This window comes from Ursus americanus, chromosome 14 (genome assembly GCF_024610735.1).
Source record: "Ursus americanus isolate L20-20 chromosome 14, mUrsAme1.1.p, whole genome shotgun sequence".
NCBI classification, from domain to species: domain Eukaryota; kingdom Metazoa; phylum Chordata; class Mammalia; order Carnivora; family Ursidae; genus Ursus; species Ursus americanus.
The window spans coordinates 46,167,225-46,184,391 of record NC_142140.1 but is presented as its reverse complement, the minus strand read 5'-3'; the positions used below and the strand labels follow the sequence as shown (position 1 = coordinate 46,184,391).

Here is a 17,167-nt window from a genome sequence, read left to right as displayed (position 1 = left end):
TTATTTGTAATGGTCAAAAACTCAACAAAACAAAACAAAACCAAACGTCCCTCACTAGGCGAATGGCTAGACTATGCTACAACCACGCTATGGAGTACTCTCACTGCTGCGGTAGGCATTCGTACACACGTACGTTATATTATACCGTATCTTGTATTGTGTATTATAAAATGGAAGGTGATTATTATTGGCAGAGAAGAGAGGCGGAGTCTTGCAAATGCACCCTGCCCAAACGTGTCCCTTCTTAATCATGCCCAGAGGCTGAAGGGAATAAAAGAACTCCCATTCCCAGAAGGAAAGTTTCAAAAGAGTAGATAATCATGAACACACAGTATCTAGAAATTTGTCCAAACTTCATTATTCTCTTGAGTCATCCATCCAATCACCTGAGATGGAAATCTGGGAATTTCTTTGCTCTACTCTCCCTTCCACTTCTCATCCCCCCTTTCTTTTCAATTGTATATAATCTCTCAGTTCCGCAGGGTCCTGGCTCCCAGTGAACTGGTGAAGCTTGCTAAGAGTACACGCCACGTGGGACCGAATCCCGGCTTGGGTCTTCAGCAGCTGTGTGATACGGGGCAAGTTTTTTAAACTCTCAGGGTTTCTCATCAGTAAAATGGAAGTAATAATCTTGATTCGTGGGAGGATACAAGTAATGTGTTGCTACTTGTCTGCCAAAAAATTATTCTCACCTTCCTCCTTTAAAAATAGAACTCTCAGGGGGTGCCAGCCTGGCTCAGTCAGTAGAGCATGCGACTCTTGGTCTTGGAATTGCGAGTTCAAGCTCCGTGTTGGGAGTAGAGCTTACTTAAAAAAAAAAAAAATAGGACTCCCAAGATGTGGCCCAGGCCATGGCAATCCACCTAAAAAGCACATGTCCAGGGGCGCCTGGGTGGCGCAGTCGTTAAGCGTCTGCCTTCGGCTCAGGGCGTGATCCCCGCATTCTGGGATCCTGGGATCGAGCCCCACATCGGGCTCCTCCGCTGGAAGCCTGCTTCTTCCTCTCCCACTCCCCCTGCTTGTGTTCCCTCTCTCTGGCTGTCTCTCTCTGTCAAATAAATAAATAAAATCTTAAAAAAAAAGAAAAAGCGCGTGTCCAGACCCCTTGCTGCCTGCCGTAGGGTCACAGTTCCAGCCAATGGGACATGAACAGATGGATAACTACCACATCCACACCGTGTCCTTGAGAGGAAAGGGCATGTGCTCCTCTGAGCCTTACACCCTTTCCTGTAGCCTGGGATGTAGATACAATGGTTGGAGGTAACGAGCTTACTTTGGACCGAGGGACTGAAGACATGGTTTATAAGGAAAGCAGAACCACTTTACCAGCCCCAAACCAATCACCACCTCTAGACTGCGACGTCCAGTTTCAGCTACTGTGTTTTGGAGTCCCTTTGTTAGAGCAGCCCGCACTGTACAATAACGAATATAAGAGTTAATGCCGGGGACGCCTGGATGGCGCAGTCAGATAAGCATTTAACTCTTGCTTTCAGCTCAGGGCAATATCCTGGGGTTCTGGGATTGAGACCCACATGGGGCTCCCTGCTCAGCGGGGAGCCTGCTTCTCCCTCTGCCTCTGCTGTTCCCCCTGCTCGCGCTCGCTCTCGAGCTCTCTCTCTCTCTGTCAAATAAATAAAATCTTAAAAAAAAAAAAAAAGACTGTTGAGTAGTTGGCTCATAAAACAATGCCCCAGGGTTGCACCATGAGGTCCCCAACACCACAGCAGCAGGAAATGCACTGAGAAAGCTTCAGAAGTGGTGAAGAAAGACAGGGGACGGTGAGGAGCCTCAGGGACCACAGACCAGGAAGACAAAGGACAAAGAACTGGCTTCCAGCAAGGGGAGGAGCCTTCACAAGTGCTGCCTAACAAAAATTTTAAGTTGCTAAGTTCAGTGAGTTCCGTGCGTTTCCCATGCTTCCGCGGGGGTTGTTGGGTTTTGTTGTCGTTGTTGCTTACTGTGGTTTTAACATCTATTTCATGCAGAGATTAGATTTTTCTAAAGTTCATGGGGTCGCCAGAATGTGAGAAGCTACTACAGGGCTTGAAGAGCAGAGCTGCTATTTCAAACACGACTCAGAGAACAGGAGATGCATTAGGCTACGTAATGGGGCAAGGGTGCTGGGTGCAAGAGAAGGAACGGTTTGAGCATATTTCATGACACTCAAAACAGCGACACCAGTCCTTCCGGTTCAGCTTGTCCAGGGACAAGCTTTCAGATCTGTCAGCACCCAGATATCTGCAAGACAAACAAATCCTTCTCTTGCAAATAGCCACCCCCTCTCACAGCATAACTGCTTCGATACCACTTTTCAATTTTAGTTACAGTAAAATACACATAACATAAAATTCACCATCTTAACACGTAGCCCACTTACACTTTTAAGTGTACAGTTGAGTCGTGTTCAGTACATTCACAGGGTTGTGCAGCCGTCCCCACCCTCCATCTCCAGAACTCTTCCTCTTGCAAAACCGAAACTCTGTCCCCACGAGACAACAACTCCCCATTCCTCCACGTCCCTCAGCCCCTGGCTCCCACTGTTCTGCTTTCTGTCTCTATGAATGTGACCATATAAGCAGAATCCCACAATCTTTGTCCTTTTGTGTCTGACTTATTTCATTTAGCATAATGTCCTCAAGGCTCCTTCATGCATCCATGTTGCAGCCTGGGTCAGAATTCCCTTTTTTTTTTAAGGCTTAATAATATTCCATTGTATGGATAGACCACATTGTGTTTATCCAATTATCCCATCAGTGAACAATTGCTTCCACCTTTTGGCTATTGTGGATGATGCTGCTATGAACATGGGTGTGCAAACATCTCTTTGAGACCCTGCTTTGAATTCTTTCAGATATATACCCAGAAGTGGAATCACTAGATAATTCTACATTTAATTTTTTGAGGAACCACCATAATGTTTTCTGCAGCAACTACACCATTTCACACTCCCACCAACAGGGCACGAGGGTTCCAGTTTCTCCACATCCTTGCCAACACTTGTTAACTTCTGGGGGGGGTGGGGGGGAGGGGTTGTACTAACCATCGCAATGGATGTGATTGCGTAACTTTTAATTCACCATTTTGTCCAGATTCATTCTTTCTTGGATTTTGCCAATGTTTCTCAAAGAGAGAGAATGAAAGCCCTATCCTGCCACAAACACACATAATAAATTTCCATTTTCCCCAGGAAGGGGGATTAAGGCAGGGTGGTAACACTAAAGGAACACTACAGTCTATGACTCGGAACACGATGTTCAAGTACTATTTGTAACTAATCAGTTTCTAGAACAAATCCCCAGGCCCCCAAAATTTTCGAGTAGGAAACGAGCTGAGAAAGCTTCAGGAGTGGCCACGGGAGACAGAAGACAGTGAGGAGACTCTCACAAGACAAAACTAGGTTTGGAAAGAAAATGGGCATCTTTACTCTCTATAACTTTCCAAATCCTGCCCCTCAGTCCTCGGCCCCTGGGTAGTGTGGCAGTGGGTGTGTTGAAAGGTAAAACATTGCCTCAAATATCTGTTTCAGTTTGAGGGGTGGGCTCCAGGCTGCAAATATCAGAAAACCAAATACATGTGAGTTTAAATGATATGGACAATTTATTCTTTCACACAAGTCAAGAAATGTCATTGAGGATACCGTTTTTTCATCATTTCTACTCTGCCAGTCTCAGATGTTGTGTCACAATATAGCTGCAGAAGCTCCAGACATCATCTCACACAGACTCAGAGGCAAGACAAGAAAATATCCTTCTCACAACTTTTGTAGATGCAAGGAAACTTCAGAATCCCCCTGTGCTGACTTCCCTCCCACTCTTATCGGACAGAGCTGAGTCATGTGCCCCCTTCTACATCCCTCTCTAGCAAGACAACAGAGTTCTTATAATTGGCTTATAATAATCAAAATTCTCAACTCTGGAGCTAGCAGGGGCCCAGCTTCCAAGACTTCCCTGAGGCCAAATTAAAAGAAGCTTTTGTTAGCAAGAAGTAAGAAGAAAAATAGGGGGTGTGAGACAGGAATCCATCAAAATCCTAGAGGAGAACATAGGCAGCAACTTCTACGACATCGGCCAAAGCAACCTTTTTCATGACACATCCCCAAAGGCAAGAGAAACAAAAGATAAAATGAATTTATGGGACTTCATCAAGATTAAAATTTCTGCACAGCCAAGGAAACAGTCAGAAAAACTAAGAGGCAGCCCATGGAATGGGAGAAGATATTTGCAAATGACACTACAGATAAAGGACTGGTATCCAAGATCTACAAAGAACTTCTCAAACTCAATACACGAGAAACAAATAAACAAATCAAAAAATGGGCAGAAGAAATGAACAGACACTTTTCCAATGAAGACATACAAATGGCTAACAGACACATGAAAAAATGTTCAAAATCATTAGCCATCAAGGAAATTCAAATCAAAACCACACTGAGATACCACCTTACGCCAGTTAGAATGGCAAAAATAGACAAGGCAAGAAACAACAATTGTTGGAGAGGATGTGGAGAAAGGGAATCCCTCCTACATTGTTGGTGGGAATGCAAGTTGGTACAGCCACTCTGGAAAACAGTGTGGAGGTCCCTTAAAAAGTTAAAAATTGAGCTACCCTATGATCCAGCCATTGCACTACTGGGTGTTTACCCCAAAGATACAGACGTAGTGAAGAGAAGGGCCATATGCACCCCAATGTTCATAGCAGCAATGTCCACAATAGCTAAATCGTGGAAGGAGCCGAGATGCCCTTCAACAGATGACTGGATTAAGAAGTTGTGGTCCATATATACAATGGAATATTACTCAGCAATCAGAAAGAACGAGTTCTCAACATTTGCTACAACATGGACGGCACTGGAGGAGATAATGCTAAGTGAAATAAGTCAAGCAGAGAAAGACAACTATCATATGATTTCTCTCATCTATGGAACATAAGAACTAGAATGATCAGTAGGGGAAGAAAGGGATAAAGAAAGGAGGGGTAATCAGAAGGGGGAATGAAACATGAGAGACTATGGACTATGAGAAACAAACTGAGGGCTACAGAGGGGAGGGGGGTGGGGGAATGGGATAGACCAGTGATGGGTAGTAAGGAGGGCACATATTGCATGGTGCACTGGGTGTTATACACAACTAATGAATCATCGAGCCTTACATCGAAAACCGGGGATGTACTGTATGGTGACTAACATAATATAATAAAAAATCATTATAAAAAAAAAAAGAAGAAGAAGAAAAATAGGGGGAACCCAGGTGGCTCAGTTGGTTGGACATCTGACTCTTGGTTTCTCTTGGTTTCAGCTCAGGTCATGGTCTCAGGGTCATGCAATCAAGCCCTGTGTCGGGCTCCATGCTCAGTGGGGAGTCTGCTTGGGAGTCTCTCCCTCTCCCTCTGTTTTCCCACCCTCTCTCAGTGTATATATATACATACATATATACATATATGTGTATATATATATATATATATATATATATATTTTTTTTTTTTTTTTAAGGAAGAAAAATAGATGTTGGGTGGGCCACCCTGCATGGCAGGCTGTTCCAAGAGCTCATTCCCAGGAGAAGAAAAGAAAACCCTTACTTTTTCACCCCAAGAAATATACCCTTATTTGTTACCTATTAATTATTTGTTATCTATTGCTGCATAACATATTACCCCAAACTTAATCACTTAAAAATCACACACGTTTATTATCTCAACGTTTCTGTTCAGGAATCTGAGCAAGGCTTAGAGGGGACCCCTGTGACACAGCCTCTCACAGGCTGTGATCAGAATGTCAGCCGGGACTAAGGTCTCATCTGAAGACTCAACTGGGAAAGGATCCTTTTCCCAGCTCACTTACTCGGTTTCAGACTAGATTGTGTTCCTCAAGAACCATTGAACTCTGGACCTCAGGGCCTCACTGTTGGCTGAGAGCTACTCTCAGTGGGCTTCTCTAACTCTTATGTGCAATTTGCTTCATCACAACCGGTAAGGGAAAGAGTCTGGTAGCAAGATAGAAGTCAGAGTCTTTGTAACCTGACCGTGGAAATGGCATCCCCTCAATATTTTCATATTGTGCTGGTTAGAAGCAAGCTACTCACCCTATGATCCAGCCATTGCACTACTGGGTGTATACCCCAAAGATACAGACGTAGTGAAGAGAAGGGCCATATGCACCCCAATGTTCATAGCAGCAATGTCCACAATAGCTAAATCGTGGAAGGAGCCGAGATGCCCTTCAACAGATGACTGGATTAAGAAGTTGTGGTCCATATATACAATGGAATATTACTCAGCTATCAGAAAGAATGAGTTCTCAACATTTGCTGCAACATGGACGGCACTGGAGGAGATAATGCTAAGTGAAATAAGTCAAGCAGAGAAAGACAACTATCATATGATTTCTCTCATCTATGGAACATAAGAACTAGGATGATCAGTAGGGGAAGAAAGAGATAAAGAAAGGGGGGGTAATCAGAAGGGGGAATGAAACATGAGAGACTATGGACTATGAGAAACAAACTGAGGGCTACAGAGGGGAGGGGGTGGGGGAATGGGATAGACCGGTGATGGGTAGTAAGGAGGGCATGTATTGCATGGTGCACTGGGTGTTACACCCAACTAATGAATCATCGAGCCTTACATCGGAAACCGGGGATGTACTGTATTGTGACTAATATAATATAATAAAAAATCATTAAAAAAAAAAAAAGAAGCAAGCTACTCAAGGGGAGAGAATTACATGAGATCATGAGCATCAGGACGTAGGATCACTGGGGAATAGCTTCAAGGCTCCCTGCCATACTGTGCCTTCTTCTGGATTTCAGGACTCCGGCGCTTGACCATTTGTTTCCCCAACTTCTACCTGAGCCCTCTCTCCTTGTGTTCCCCTGCTACTGGAAAGGCTTTCTCCATGCCACCCCCACCCCCACTGACACCTTCCTGAAGTAGGAATCACCCTTCTTTTTCTGCAGGACCACAATGACAGAATCATTCCAGGGGAATGCAGAGGATTTCAATAAACATATCTGTTTGGCATTTTTAAAATCTTATCCCTGAAAGAGTCATATAATCATTTATGAGTTTAAATACAAAGAATGAGTAACAGAGTTAGAAAACAGAGAAGCAAGGAGAGGCATCTCTGAGGCAAGGCACAGGGGTCTGCATGAGAAGTCAGGGTTGTCAGAGACAGTGGCTTGGTTTCCCCTGAGCAATCAGAGGTACATAGGGAAAGTTTTCTGAGGTGTTTTCTCCTTCTTTTTTAAGGGATTCCACTTGTACGTGTATCAATAGGATCCAATAGGAAATGAGTGATGCATTTCTGCTGATTAATGCAGGGGCAGTTTTTAAAAGGGGCTGTTTGTAAAAGTGTGAGCAGAGTTAGGGGCTGGAGCAGCACCCCAGAGCTAGCAGGACTGGAGAGCTGTTAGCAGCCACATGCCTGAAGAAACAAAGGAAACAGTGGTTATAGCCAGAAAGATTGGTTGTGTGGAATGCACTGTGACCTCTAAGAGTGGCCACCTGTTGGCACATGTAGTGAGAGACTGGGGAGAGTAATACCCTGGCCTTTCTCTCCTCCTACCCTCCATCTCCTGACAGTGCCTCCCATTGCCCAAACCCAACCAGAAGCCAGAAGGCAGAGAGCCCATCAATGTGATCCATACAGGTTGATCTCCTGAGACAGAGATGAGCACAAAATGTGGTCTTGCTCTGACAAATGGAAGATACAGCATTTAACACACAGACCACATTTTTCTGGAGAAACTCGAGGTGGAAACCCCATCCTCAGTGTTTAGCTTGCTCTTTTGTTTCTAGTTCCTTGAGGTGTATAATCAGGTTGTTGGGTTTTTTTTAAAGATTTTATTTATTTATGTGACAAAGAGACAGCGAGCGAGAGAGGGAACACAAGCAGGGGAGTGGGAGAGGAAGAAGCAGGCTCCCAGCGGAGGAGCCCGATATGGGACTTGATCCCAGAACGCCGGGGATCACGTCCTGAGCCAAAGGCAGATGCTTAACGACTACGCTACCCAGGCGCCCCAGTCAGGTTGTTAAATGTGCATCTTTCTTCCTTTTTAATGGAAGCACATACAGCTATGAATTTCTCTCTGAGCACTGCTTTTGCTGGATCCCATAAGTTTCGGTATGTTGTGTTTTTATGTTCATTCATCTCAAACTATTTTCCAATCTAACAATGATCCCATTGTTTAAGAGTGTATAGTTTAATTTCTACATATTTGGGAAATGTCCAGTTTTCCTTCTGTTACTGATTTATTTCATCCCACAGTGGTCAGACAAGATACTTGGGATGATTTCAAGCCATCATCAGTGTTTAATTAGACAAAAGTGAATTACTAAGCCATTTCACATATACTAGGATGGCTATAATTTTTAAAAATGGAAAATAAATTTTGGCAAGAATGAGGAGAAACTGGAAAACTTGTTCTCTACACATGGGAATGTCAAATGGTGCAGCCTCAGTGGAAAACAATTTGGTAATTCCTCAAAAAGCTTAACAGAATTACCTTATGATCCAGCAACTCCAGTCCTAGATGCATACCCAAAGGGATTGAAAACAAGGACTCAGATACTTATACAAGAATGTTCATAGCAGCACTGGTCACAATAGCTGAAAGATGGAAATAAACCAAATATCCATTAACAAATGAATAGATGAACAAAGGGTGATCCATCCTTACAATAAAATATTATTCAGCCATAGAAAGGAATGAAGTTCTGGCATATGCTACAATACGGACAAGCCTTCAAAACATTATGCTAGGGGTACCTGGATGGCTCAGTAGTTTAAGCGTCTGCCTTTGGCACAGGCCGTGATCTCAGGGCCCTGGAATCAAGCCCAGAGTTGGGCTCCTTCCTCAACCGAGAAGCGGGAGCAGAAAACCAGGGCTCCCGGTCAGAGGTGAGCTATGGGTCCCCTGATCACCGAGTACCGCGGGGGATGGCACATGGCTATACAGCGGTCCTAGCCCCGCAGCGGAAGGAGGAAGCCGCCCTCCCTGCTCGCCGCCAGCACTACCCTGCGCCGCCAGCCAAGGCTTGGCAGTGTCCGTGGCGCCATCTGCTGGTCACCATCTGCACTGCAGAGGGACGTGCATCCCAGCAAAGTCAAAGACGCAAAGACCAAAGGAAGAGGCAGCCTTTAGGGACTTCATGATGGGTCTCAGCCACCGTCCACCGCCTCTTTCCTTCAAGGCTACGGGAGCGGCCCCTGTTTTCCAAGTGGGGAAACTGAGCGTCAGGCGGGACGTAGGTTCATGAAAAAGCTAGAAGGGGAATGTGGATCAAGTGCTTACTTAAAAACCCCGCGGCTCCACCCCAGGGACCTCCTCAGGGCCACCCTCACCTCCTTGTTGCGCAGGGTGTACACCACGGGGTTCAGCAGCGGCGTCACCACCGTGTAGAACACAGCCACCAGGCGGTCCTGGTCTGGCCTTCCCCCGGACTCGGGCCGCAGGTAGATGATGGAGGCGCAGCCAAAATGCACGATGACCACGGTGAGGTGGGCGGCGCAGGTGGAGAAGGCCTTGCGCCGGCCGGCCGCCGAGGGGATCCTCACGATGGCAGCCACGATGAAGGCGTAGGAGAGGAGGATGAGGAGGAAGGAGACCAGCACCACGAGGACGCTCAGGAAGAAGATGGCCAGCGCTTTGCCGGCGCTATCCGAGCAGCTGAGCTTCAGGACCGGGGCGATGTCGCAGAAAAAGTGCTCCACGCGGTCACTGCCGCAGAAGGGCGAGGAGAAGATCATGCTGGTTTCAATCGAGGCCACCAGGAAGCCGGAGCAGAAAACCAGGGCTCCCAGGCAGAGGGAAACTGTGGGTCTCATGATCACCGAGTACCGCAGTGGGTGGCAGATGGCCACGTAGCGGTCATAACCCATCAGGGTAAGGAGGAAGCAATGGCTGCATCCCAGGCCCAGGAAGAAGAACATCTGAGCCCGACAGCCAGGGATGGAGATGGCCTGGCTCTCCATGAGCAGGTGAGCCAGCATGTTGGGGATGGTGACCAGCGTGTAGGAGGTCTCGGAGAGGGACAGCGCCGCCAGGAAGCGGTACATGGGAGTGTGAAGGCTCCGATCCACCTGGATGATGGTGATGATGGTGATGTTGCCGCTGAGGGTGACCAGGTATGTGAGGAAGAACAGCCCGAAGAGGGTAGTTCTCAGGTCTGGGAGGTTGGAGAAACCCACCAGCACAAACTCGGTCACCAGCTGGCTGGCATTTTCCTGCTGCTTCTCAGGAGCCTGAGAGGAGAGGACAGAATAAATAGACTGGGACAATTTCGTAACGATCTGCCATGCATCTGGTACCGACAGGATAGGAAATCATCCCTGTCTTACTAAAGAGGAAAGAGACTCAGAAATTATGTCCCTTGTTCTCCTTGCTATCACCCAGCTAGCCAGTGTCTCTCAATAGACAAGAAGATCACAGATATGGAAAGAAACTGTGTCGGTCAATGGAGGAATGAATAAAGATGTGGTATAGGGCCACCTGGCCGGCTCACCGGTAGGGCAAGTGACTCTGGGGGTGGCGAGCTCAAGCCCATGTTTAGTGTAGAGAGCAAGGAGGAGGAGGAGAGGATTGAGGAGGAGAAGGGCTATATACACACAATAGAGTATTAATCAGCCTTGGGAAAGAAGCAAATCCTGCCAAGGGCAACTAACATGGCAGATCTTGAGGTCATTAGGCTAATGAGATAAGTCAGGTAAGGAAAGACAAATGCAATATGATATCACTCGTAGGTGGAATCTAAAAGAGCCGAACTCTCAAAAAAACAAGAGAGTGAAATGGTCATTGCTTGAGAGTTTCTACTAGGAGGGGCATGCTGGGGTGGCTCAGTCAGTAAGGCAGGTGACCCTTGATCTCAGGGTCATGAGTTCGAGCCCCACGTTGGTTGTGGAGCCTACTTAAAATAAATAAAAACATTTAAAAAGGAAAAAAGAGTTTCTACCAGGAGGCATGAATTTCCCAGTAATTCCCACTTGACATGTACGGGGAATTCTAAGTCCCCATCTGACGAGAAAAAAACATAGAAAGGTCGAGGGGATGTGGGAGAGGAATTTACAGGGTCTGCTGCAGTCCATGTGAAAAGAACACCCAGAAAGACAAAGCTTGTAACAGTGATACCTGCAGTGAACAAAATAACACCTTTAGGAAAATGAATACTAGGGCTACATCATGACTTCTATGGGCCCTAGGCAATTCTGCCTTCCCCACAAAAATTTTTTAAATTTTTATTTAAATTCTGTTCAAATAAAATTTATTGAATCAAATAAATAAAATCTAAATTTTATGTAAAATTATTTAAATATTTTAACATTTTAGAGGTGTGTGTTATAGGACTGTGGTGGTATAAAGATGAGTATATTCTTCAACACTCAAAGTTTATTTATTTCTTCTGATCTGAGAAATTAACACAATTGCATGGCCCCTCACCCCTACCCAATAGTACTATGGACTCTAGGCATTGTGCTAATGGCTACATCTGTGTTAATTAAATGAAAGTAACTCTGAAATTATTGACCATTTTAATTCAAATGCTGAAGCTTCAGTAGAAATCCTGGATTGGCGATAGCTTAATTGTTTTATGATCAATTAACCTGCTAGCTCAGAAAAAAATATACCTATATTGAAATGTTCCTCAGAGTATTTTGCGCTCATTCAGAACATGGGACTTTTTTAAGGAAAATGCCCCCTAATGCCATCTTTCCCTGCTGATCAAGAGTTCATTGGCTTGATAAGCAACACTCAGGCTTGAGTTCCTCAAATACCAACTCAGAGACAGGGCAGGTGGAGAGGAGGGTGGAGAGGACAGTCCTGACTTAGGAGCCACCTAGTGGCATTGTGGGTAACCTGCAAGCCAGTGACTCCTCTAAGAAGAGGAAAAATGAATGGCTGTCTCCCTGACAATTCTCCACCGCAGCAATGGGGCCATAGAAATTGAGAATAATCATTTAAATGTTTTGGAAGGTTGCTGAAATTTTAATTTAGGAAACATAATTTTAGATTTTAGTTCTGAAGATATATAAAATAGAGAAAAACAACAAAAATGTTCTTGATCGATATTCTGGTTATAAAGAAAAGATGAGTCGGGACCATCGATGGACTTAACAGGAGGGAGAAGGTGGTGAGGAAAGGAAGAAACAGGCAGCCACGTCAATCGAGCACAGGGGTGCAAACTTATTCTGTAAAAGATCAGATAGTGAATATGTTAGAATTTGTGGGCTACACAATCTCTGCCATTACTGTTCAACTCTGCCATTCTAATGTGAAAGCAGTTATAGACAATGTATAAACAATTGTGCACGGCTGTTTCAATAAAACTTTATTTACAAAAACAGGCGGAGGGCAAGATCTGGTCCTCAGATGGTAGTTTGCCAACCCCTGATCTAGCACAAGTAAAACTAAAAGAATATTCAACCTAGGGAAACTCTAAAGAGATCCTCTGAGGAATTCATGTTATGATAAAAAGCAAAGCCTGCCTTGAAATCTGCAGAAACTAAAGCAAAATGAAACTCAAAAACTAAGAATCTTGGACTCCACTTAAGAAATCTAGAGCTGAGAAAACTCACACTGGGCAGAGACATATGTGTCTAAAGGAAGCCTCTTTACTGCAAATTAAACAGAATCAGAGAGAACATCAGAGTCTTTATATGTGAGAATAATAGAAACTCAGTGACCTGGAAGACTTCATGAAGTGATTAGATACGACCATTTAAAAACTGTAATTTCCAAATATCACAAAGCATTGTTAAGTTGAAGCAAATGTACAAGCAAATCACAAACTAGAAAAGGTTGTGGCTCTAAATTGTGTTTAGCTCTTACAAATCATTAAGAAGAAGATGAAAACTTCCGGTTATAAAATAAGTAAGTCATGGGATATAAAGTCCAGCATGGTGACCATAGTTAATAATACTGTATTGGGGGGCGCCTGGGGGGCGCAGTCATTAAGCATCTGCCTTCGGCTCAGAGCGTGATCCCGGAGTCCTGGGATCGAGCCCCACATCAGGCTCCTCCCCTGGGAGCCTGCTTCTTCCTCTCCCACTCCCCCTGCCTGTGCTCCCTCTCTCGCTGGCTGTCTCTCTGTTAAATAAATAAATAAATAAATAAATAAATAAATAAATAAATAAAATCTTAAAAAAAAATAATAATACTGTATCGGGTATTTGAAAGTTACTGGAGAGTACATCCTAAAGTTCTCATCCCAAGAAAAAGAATTCGTAACTGTGTATAGTGAGGGACGGTTAACTAGACTTATGACGGTGATAGTGTTGCCATATATATTGACATTGAATCACTATGTCGTGCAACTGAAACTTATATAATGTTATATGTCAATTATACTTCAGTTTTTGAAAAAAGAAGAAAATGAACAGCCAGGCCAACTTCCCAACATCTGTGGGGTTCAAATTATGACCCACAAGCCTTATGACTGAACAGTTAAAGTTAAGAATAAAGTGAACACACAGTTAAATGAAATATGTTCTCACTCCTTACACTGAGAAACATACCTTCATAATGGCCTGGAAAACCGGACTAGAATTTAGAATTCCTGGGCTCTTTAGGGTCCCACACTGGAGTGTGGCGGTAGGCAGAGTGCCCTGGCCCTGCCGCTGGCCCTTGGACTATCCCCTTCTTCCACCCCAGCTCCACATAGCACTTCCAGAGGCCTCACATGTACGTGTATGGATACCCCTACCATGCAAGTTCAAGCTGTACCTACACCCCCTCTCCAGCTGCCACTCCTTGACCACTGCCAGCAGCATGGTCCATGTCAGAGGGATGGACCCAAGAAAGGCGTACACTCTCAGGCCCTGCTAGTGACTTGGAGACACCCAGACGGGGATATCTGGGATCGCATAGAGCATTGTCTACAGTGGGATCACTCAGCATGGAGCCTGCTTGGGATTCTCTCTCTCCCTCTCCCTCTGCCCCTCCCCCCCAACTCACATGCATGCGCTCGCCTGCGCAGTCTCTCTCTCTCTAAAAAGCAGAAGAAGAAGAAGAAGAAGAAGAAGAAGAAGAAGAAGAAGAAGGAGGACGAGGAGGAAGAGGAGGAGGAGGAGGAGGAGGAGAAGGAGAAGAAGAATCAATAACTTGGGGCATGAGTTTGAGCCCCACATCCCACGTAGAGTTTACTTAAAAATAAAATCTTTAGGGGCACCTGGATGTCTCAGTAGGTTGGGCGTCTGCCTTCAGCTCAGGTTCCGATCCTAGGGTCCCGGAATCAAGCCCCACATCGGCCTCCCTGCTCAGTGCGGAGCCTGCTTCTCCCTCTCCCTCTACTGTTCCCCCGGCTTGTGCTCTCTCACTCTCTCTGTCAAATAAACAAATAAAATCTTTTAAAAAATAAAATAAAATCTTTTTTAAAAATTTTAAATAATTGATAAGATGAGAGGAATTCTTATGTTTGTGATTTGCAAAAAAAATGGAAAACAAGACAGTAAGATTCTAACTGACTGACTACATATGCATGTGTTCTCTGTGTGTGTGTGTGTGTGTGTGTCTCAGATTTTCTATATCAAGTGGGAATTTTTTTAAGTAAAAGAAACAAAAATTTCTTAGAAGGATTTTTCTTCTCGGTAAATTTTTGTACTGTTCTTCAAGAAGTTTAATCAATCTGGTTTTGACAGGGGAAGCTAAGCGTAGAGATGAAGAGGCTCCTTTCTGAATGTAAAATATGCTAACACCATTTCTGATTAACGTTTTTCAATATGTGACCTGAACAGCAAAGGTCTAGTAAAAACTGCACATAGGTAGGTGACAAGGCTTCTTGGTCCGCCATGAGGCAGACGATCATAGGAAGCTGAATATGAGGACATCAGGGAGTTAGAGGAAACTTCCAGAGTGAGGTGAGGTTTGTAGAGGGAGAAGTCAAAACCAGGCTGATGGACTCCCAACTGTTAGTTGCCATATAGGGAAGGGGCCCTTCGTGGTATTAACACAAGCTTCCTCCAACAATAAGTCAGCCCGTCTTGGGCACCTTAAAGAAGGGGATCGAAAAGGAAACCACCCCTTCAATATACACTCAGTGTAGGAGTCTCCTCTTTGGCAATTATACAGCCTCTACTCTCATGCCTCCAGTGATGGGGAGGTCACTATCTGACCCAAAAAATCCCCATTACATAGGGCAGAAATCCCGTGCTCAAGGCAGCCCTTCGGTAACCTGCAGGAACAACAGGGATGAGCCCCAGAATCAGACAAGCCTGAACTTAAGTGTTGGTACCTTCCTTCCCTGGAGGCAGTGTGACCGAGGACCGCTGGTCTTGTGTCTCTGAGCCTCATCTGTGAGGGCTGACATTGATCCTGTGAGTTCACGAATAATAGTCGGATAAGATTCCCGGAACAGTGCTATGAACCTTTTGGTGTTGGACTCCTTGAGAGGCTTTGCACTGCTGGGGAAGCAGGGTCTAGGGGGATAATCTGCTCACATTCTTGCGGGCCCGGTACCAGGATTCGAAGCCAGGGGGCTGTCTCTGGATGCTGTGCGTTAAGGGCTGTTTTACAGGCTCACCTTTCATCTTGCTCATATCCACTAAGTCTCTGCTCAGGGCCAGGTGCCGCTGTGGACACAGCAGGAAGCTAAACAGGAGGCAGAGATCCCAGCCTTGGAGGAGCGGAAGGTTCTAGAGGGAGGGTGTTGGGCGATAAGCAACAAACTTGATAACTAAACAAGTGAGCCTGTATGTTAGAAGAGAAGGACTGCAGGAGAGAAAGAGCAGAGTACTTAGGGGCTCCCTGAGGGGAAGGGTTACAGTTCTGGGTAGGACAGTCAGGAATGGGCTTGTTGAGGATTAATGCTCAGTCCCTGGGGAATGCTTCCCTTCCTTCACTTTCAGATCTCACTTCTAGGGCTGGGGATGGGCCAGGGTGGCTTCAGCAGGGTGGCCAAGGCCCCAAATTCACACTTGAAAAAAATTTTTAAATCAGCCCAGAGGATATGTGAGGGAAGACCAGGAGAAGGCATCAGCCGGTGCAAAGGCTCTGGGGCTGGGAGGAGGTGCTGAGCTGGTCCAGGTGAGGGATGATGGGAGCTGAACCAGGGCGAGGGCCACGGAGGCGGTGAGAAGTGGCCCGTGGTGGACAGGCTGGACTTCCGGACAGGGTGGAGGCAGGTGTGAAAGAAAGAGCAGGGTATGGGGCTGGCAGAGCTGCGTCAGGAGTATGTCGGGGTAAGACTGGTCCAGGGTCCAGTCAGGGGATGGAGGGGACTCCGTCATTTCAGGGAATGCTGGAGGCAGACACGCTGAGCTAAGCTGGGAGTTGGGGGAGGGGGCAGGAGATTCATACAGACAGGAGAAACAGGAGGCTCCTCTCCATCTGCTCCAGCCCCCAGCACCCACCCCCCAGAGGGGGAAGAAGAAAGCAGGAAACCTTGAACATGGCCGAAATTTAACCCCACAGCAGATGAGAAGCCGTGGCTTTTTGCCTCAACATGTCCAAATTCCACTTTCCAACCGTGACAGGTGGGAGTGCGTAATCAAAGGAAATCAGGTTGCAGGTCTAGAAAGTACCTTATTTGCATACCCGGAACCCGAGAAAATTGCCTCCACAGAAAGAACCCCAGGCCAGCTGCTTCTTGGAGAGGGAGTTGGCAGGAGCCAGTGGGTGGTGAGTTCTGGAGCTCTGCCCAATGCCACCTTCATGGTGAGAGTGAGACAGGAGCACATGGGATTAGGATCTAGAGTCTTTCCCCTTCCTCTTTCTTTTCTTTGGGAATCCCCCCCCCCAAAAAAAAAAAAAAACAGGAGCCCTTTCCCCACCACCTCTGAGCCCTCACTGCTATATAAGCGTGTGTGCATTTGTGCTCACGAAACTCCAGTGTACGTGTGTGTGCATGCGTGTGTGTGTTGCTTGCAGGACACACACATTTCACATGTGTGCATTTCACACCCCATGTGCTCAGACCACGGTCCCACGGTCTGCTAGCAAACCTGCGCGTACCAGCGTTCTGTGTGCGGGTGAGCGTCTGTGGCTTTGGAGGGTTCTCCTTGAGGTTCCCCCAGAGGTCTCTCCTTCCCTTCCTGGGCAGATGTCATATTCTCCTCCATTCTACATTTTGTCATCCACAGAAAACAGAACTGAACACCCTTTGAGCAAATGCCATCCAAGCCCATCACCGTTGGCTGTTTTCAGGTTTAATACTCAGTCACTCTGGCATTTCTCTCTTCCCC

At 45.9% G+C, this 17,167-nt stretch overlaps 1 protein-coding gene across 1 annotated transcript; it reads right to left on the bottom strand.

Annotated features, from left to right (window-relative positions):
- Positions 1-9,283: 9,283 nt before the first annotated feature.
- Positions 9,284-16,213, bottom strand: LOC123779807 (olfactory receptor 10T2-like). The gene is made up of 3 exons (XM_045778352.1): positions 16,034-16,213; positions 15,425-15,556; positions 9,284-10,237 (listed from the first exon to the last, which is right to left on the bottom strand). The coding sequence occupies exons 1-3, from the start codon at positions 16,211-16,213 to the stop codon at positions 9,284-9,286; spliced, it is 1,266 nt and encodes a 421-aa protein (XP_045634308.1).
- Between the last annotated feature and the right edge of the window lie 954 nt (positions 16,214-17,167).

What these genes read in the sequence shown, in the direction of transcription:
- LOC123779807 (XM_045778352.1), bottom strand. Translation starts at nt 16,213, where the DNA reads ATGACGGAGTCCCCTCCATCCCCTGACTGGACCCTGGACCAGTCTTAC. An exon ending in CCTCCGTGGCCCTCGCCCTG is followed by an intron (nt 15,557 to 16,033) that starts GTTCAGCTCCCA and finishes CTGTGTCCACAG; the next exon opens with CGGCACCTGGCCCTGAGCAG. An exon ending in GGTACCGGGCCCGCAAGAAT is followed by an intron (nt 10,238 to 15,424) that starts GTGAGCAGATTA and finishes CTCTCCTCTCAG; the next exon opens with GCTCCTGAGAAGCAGCAGGA.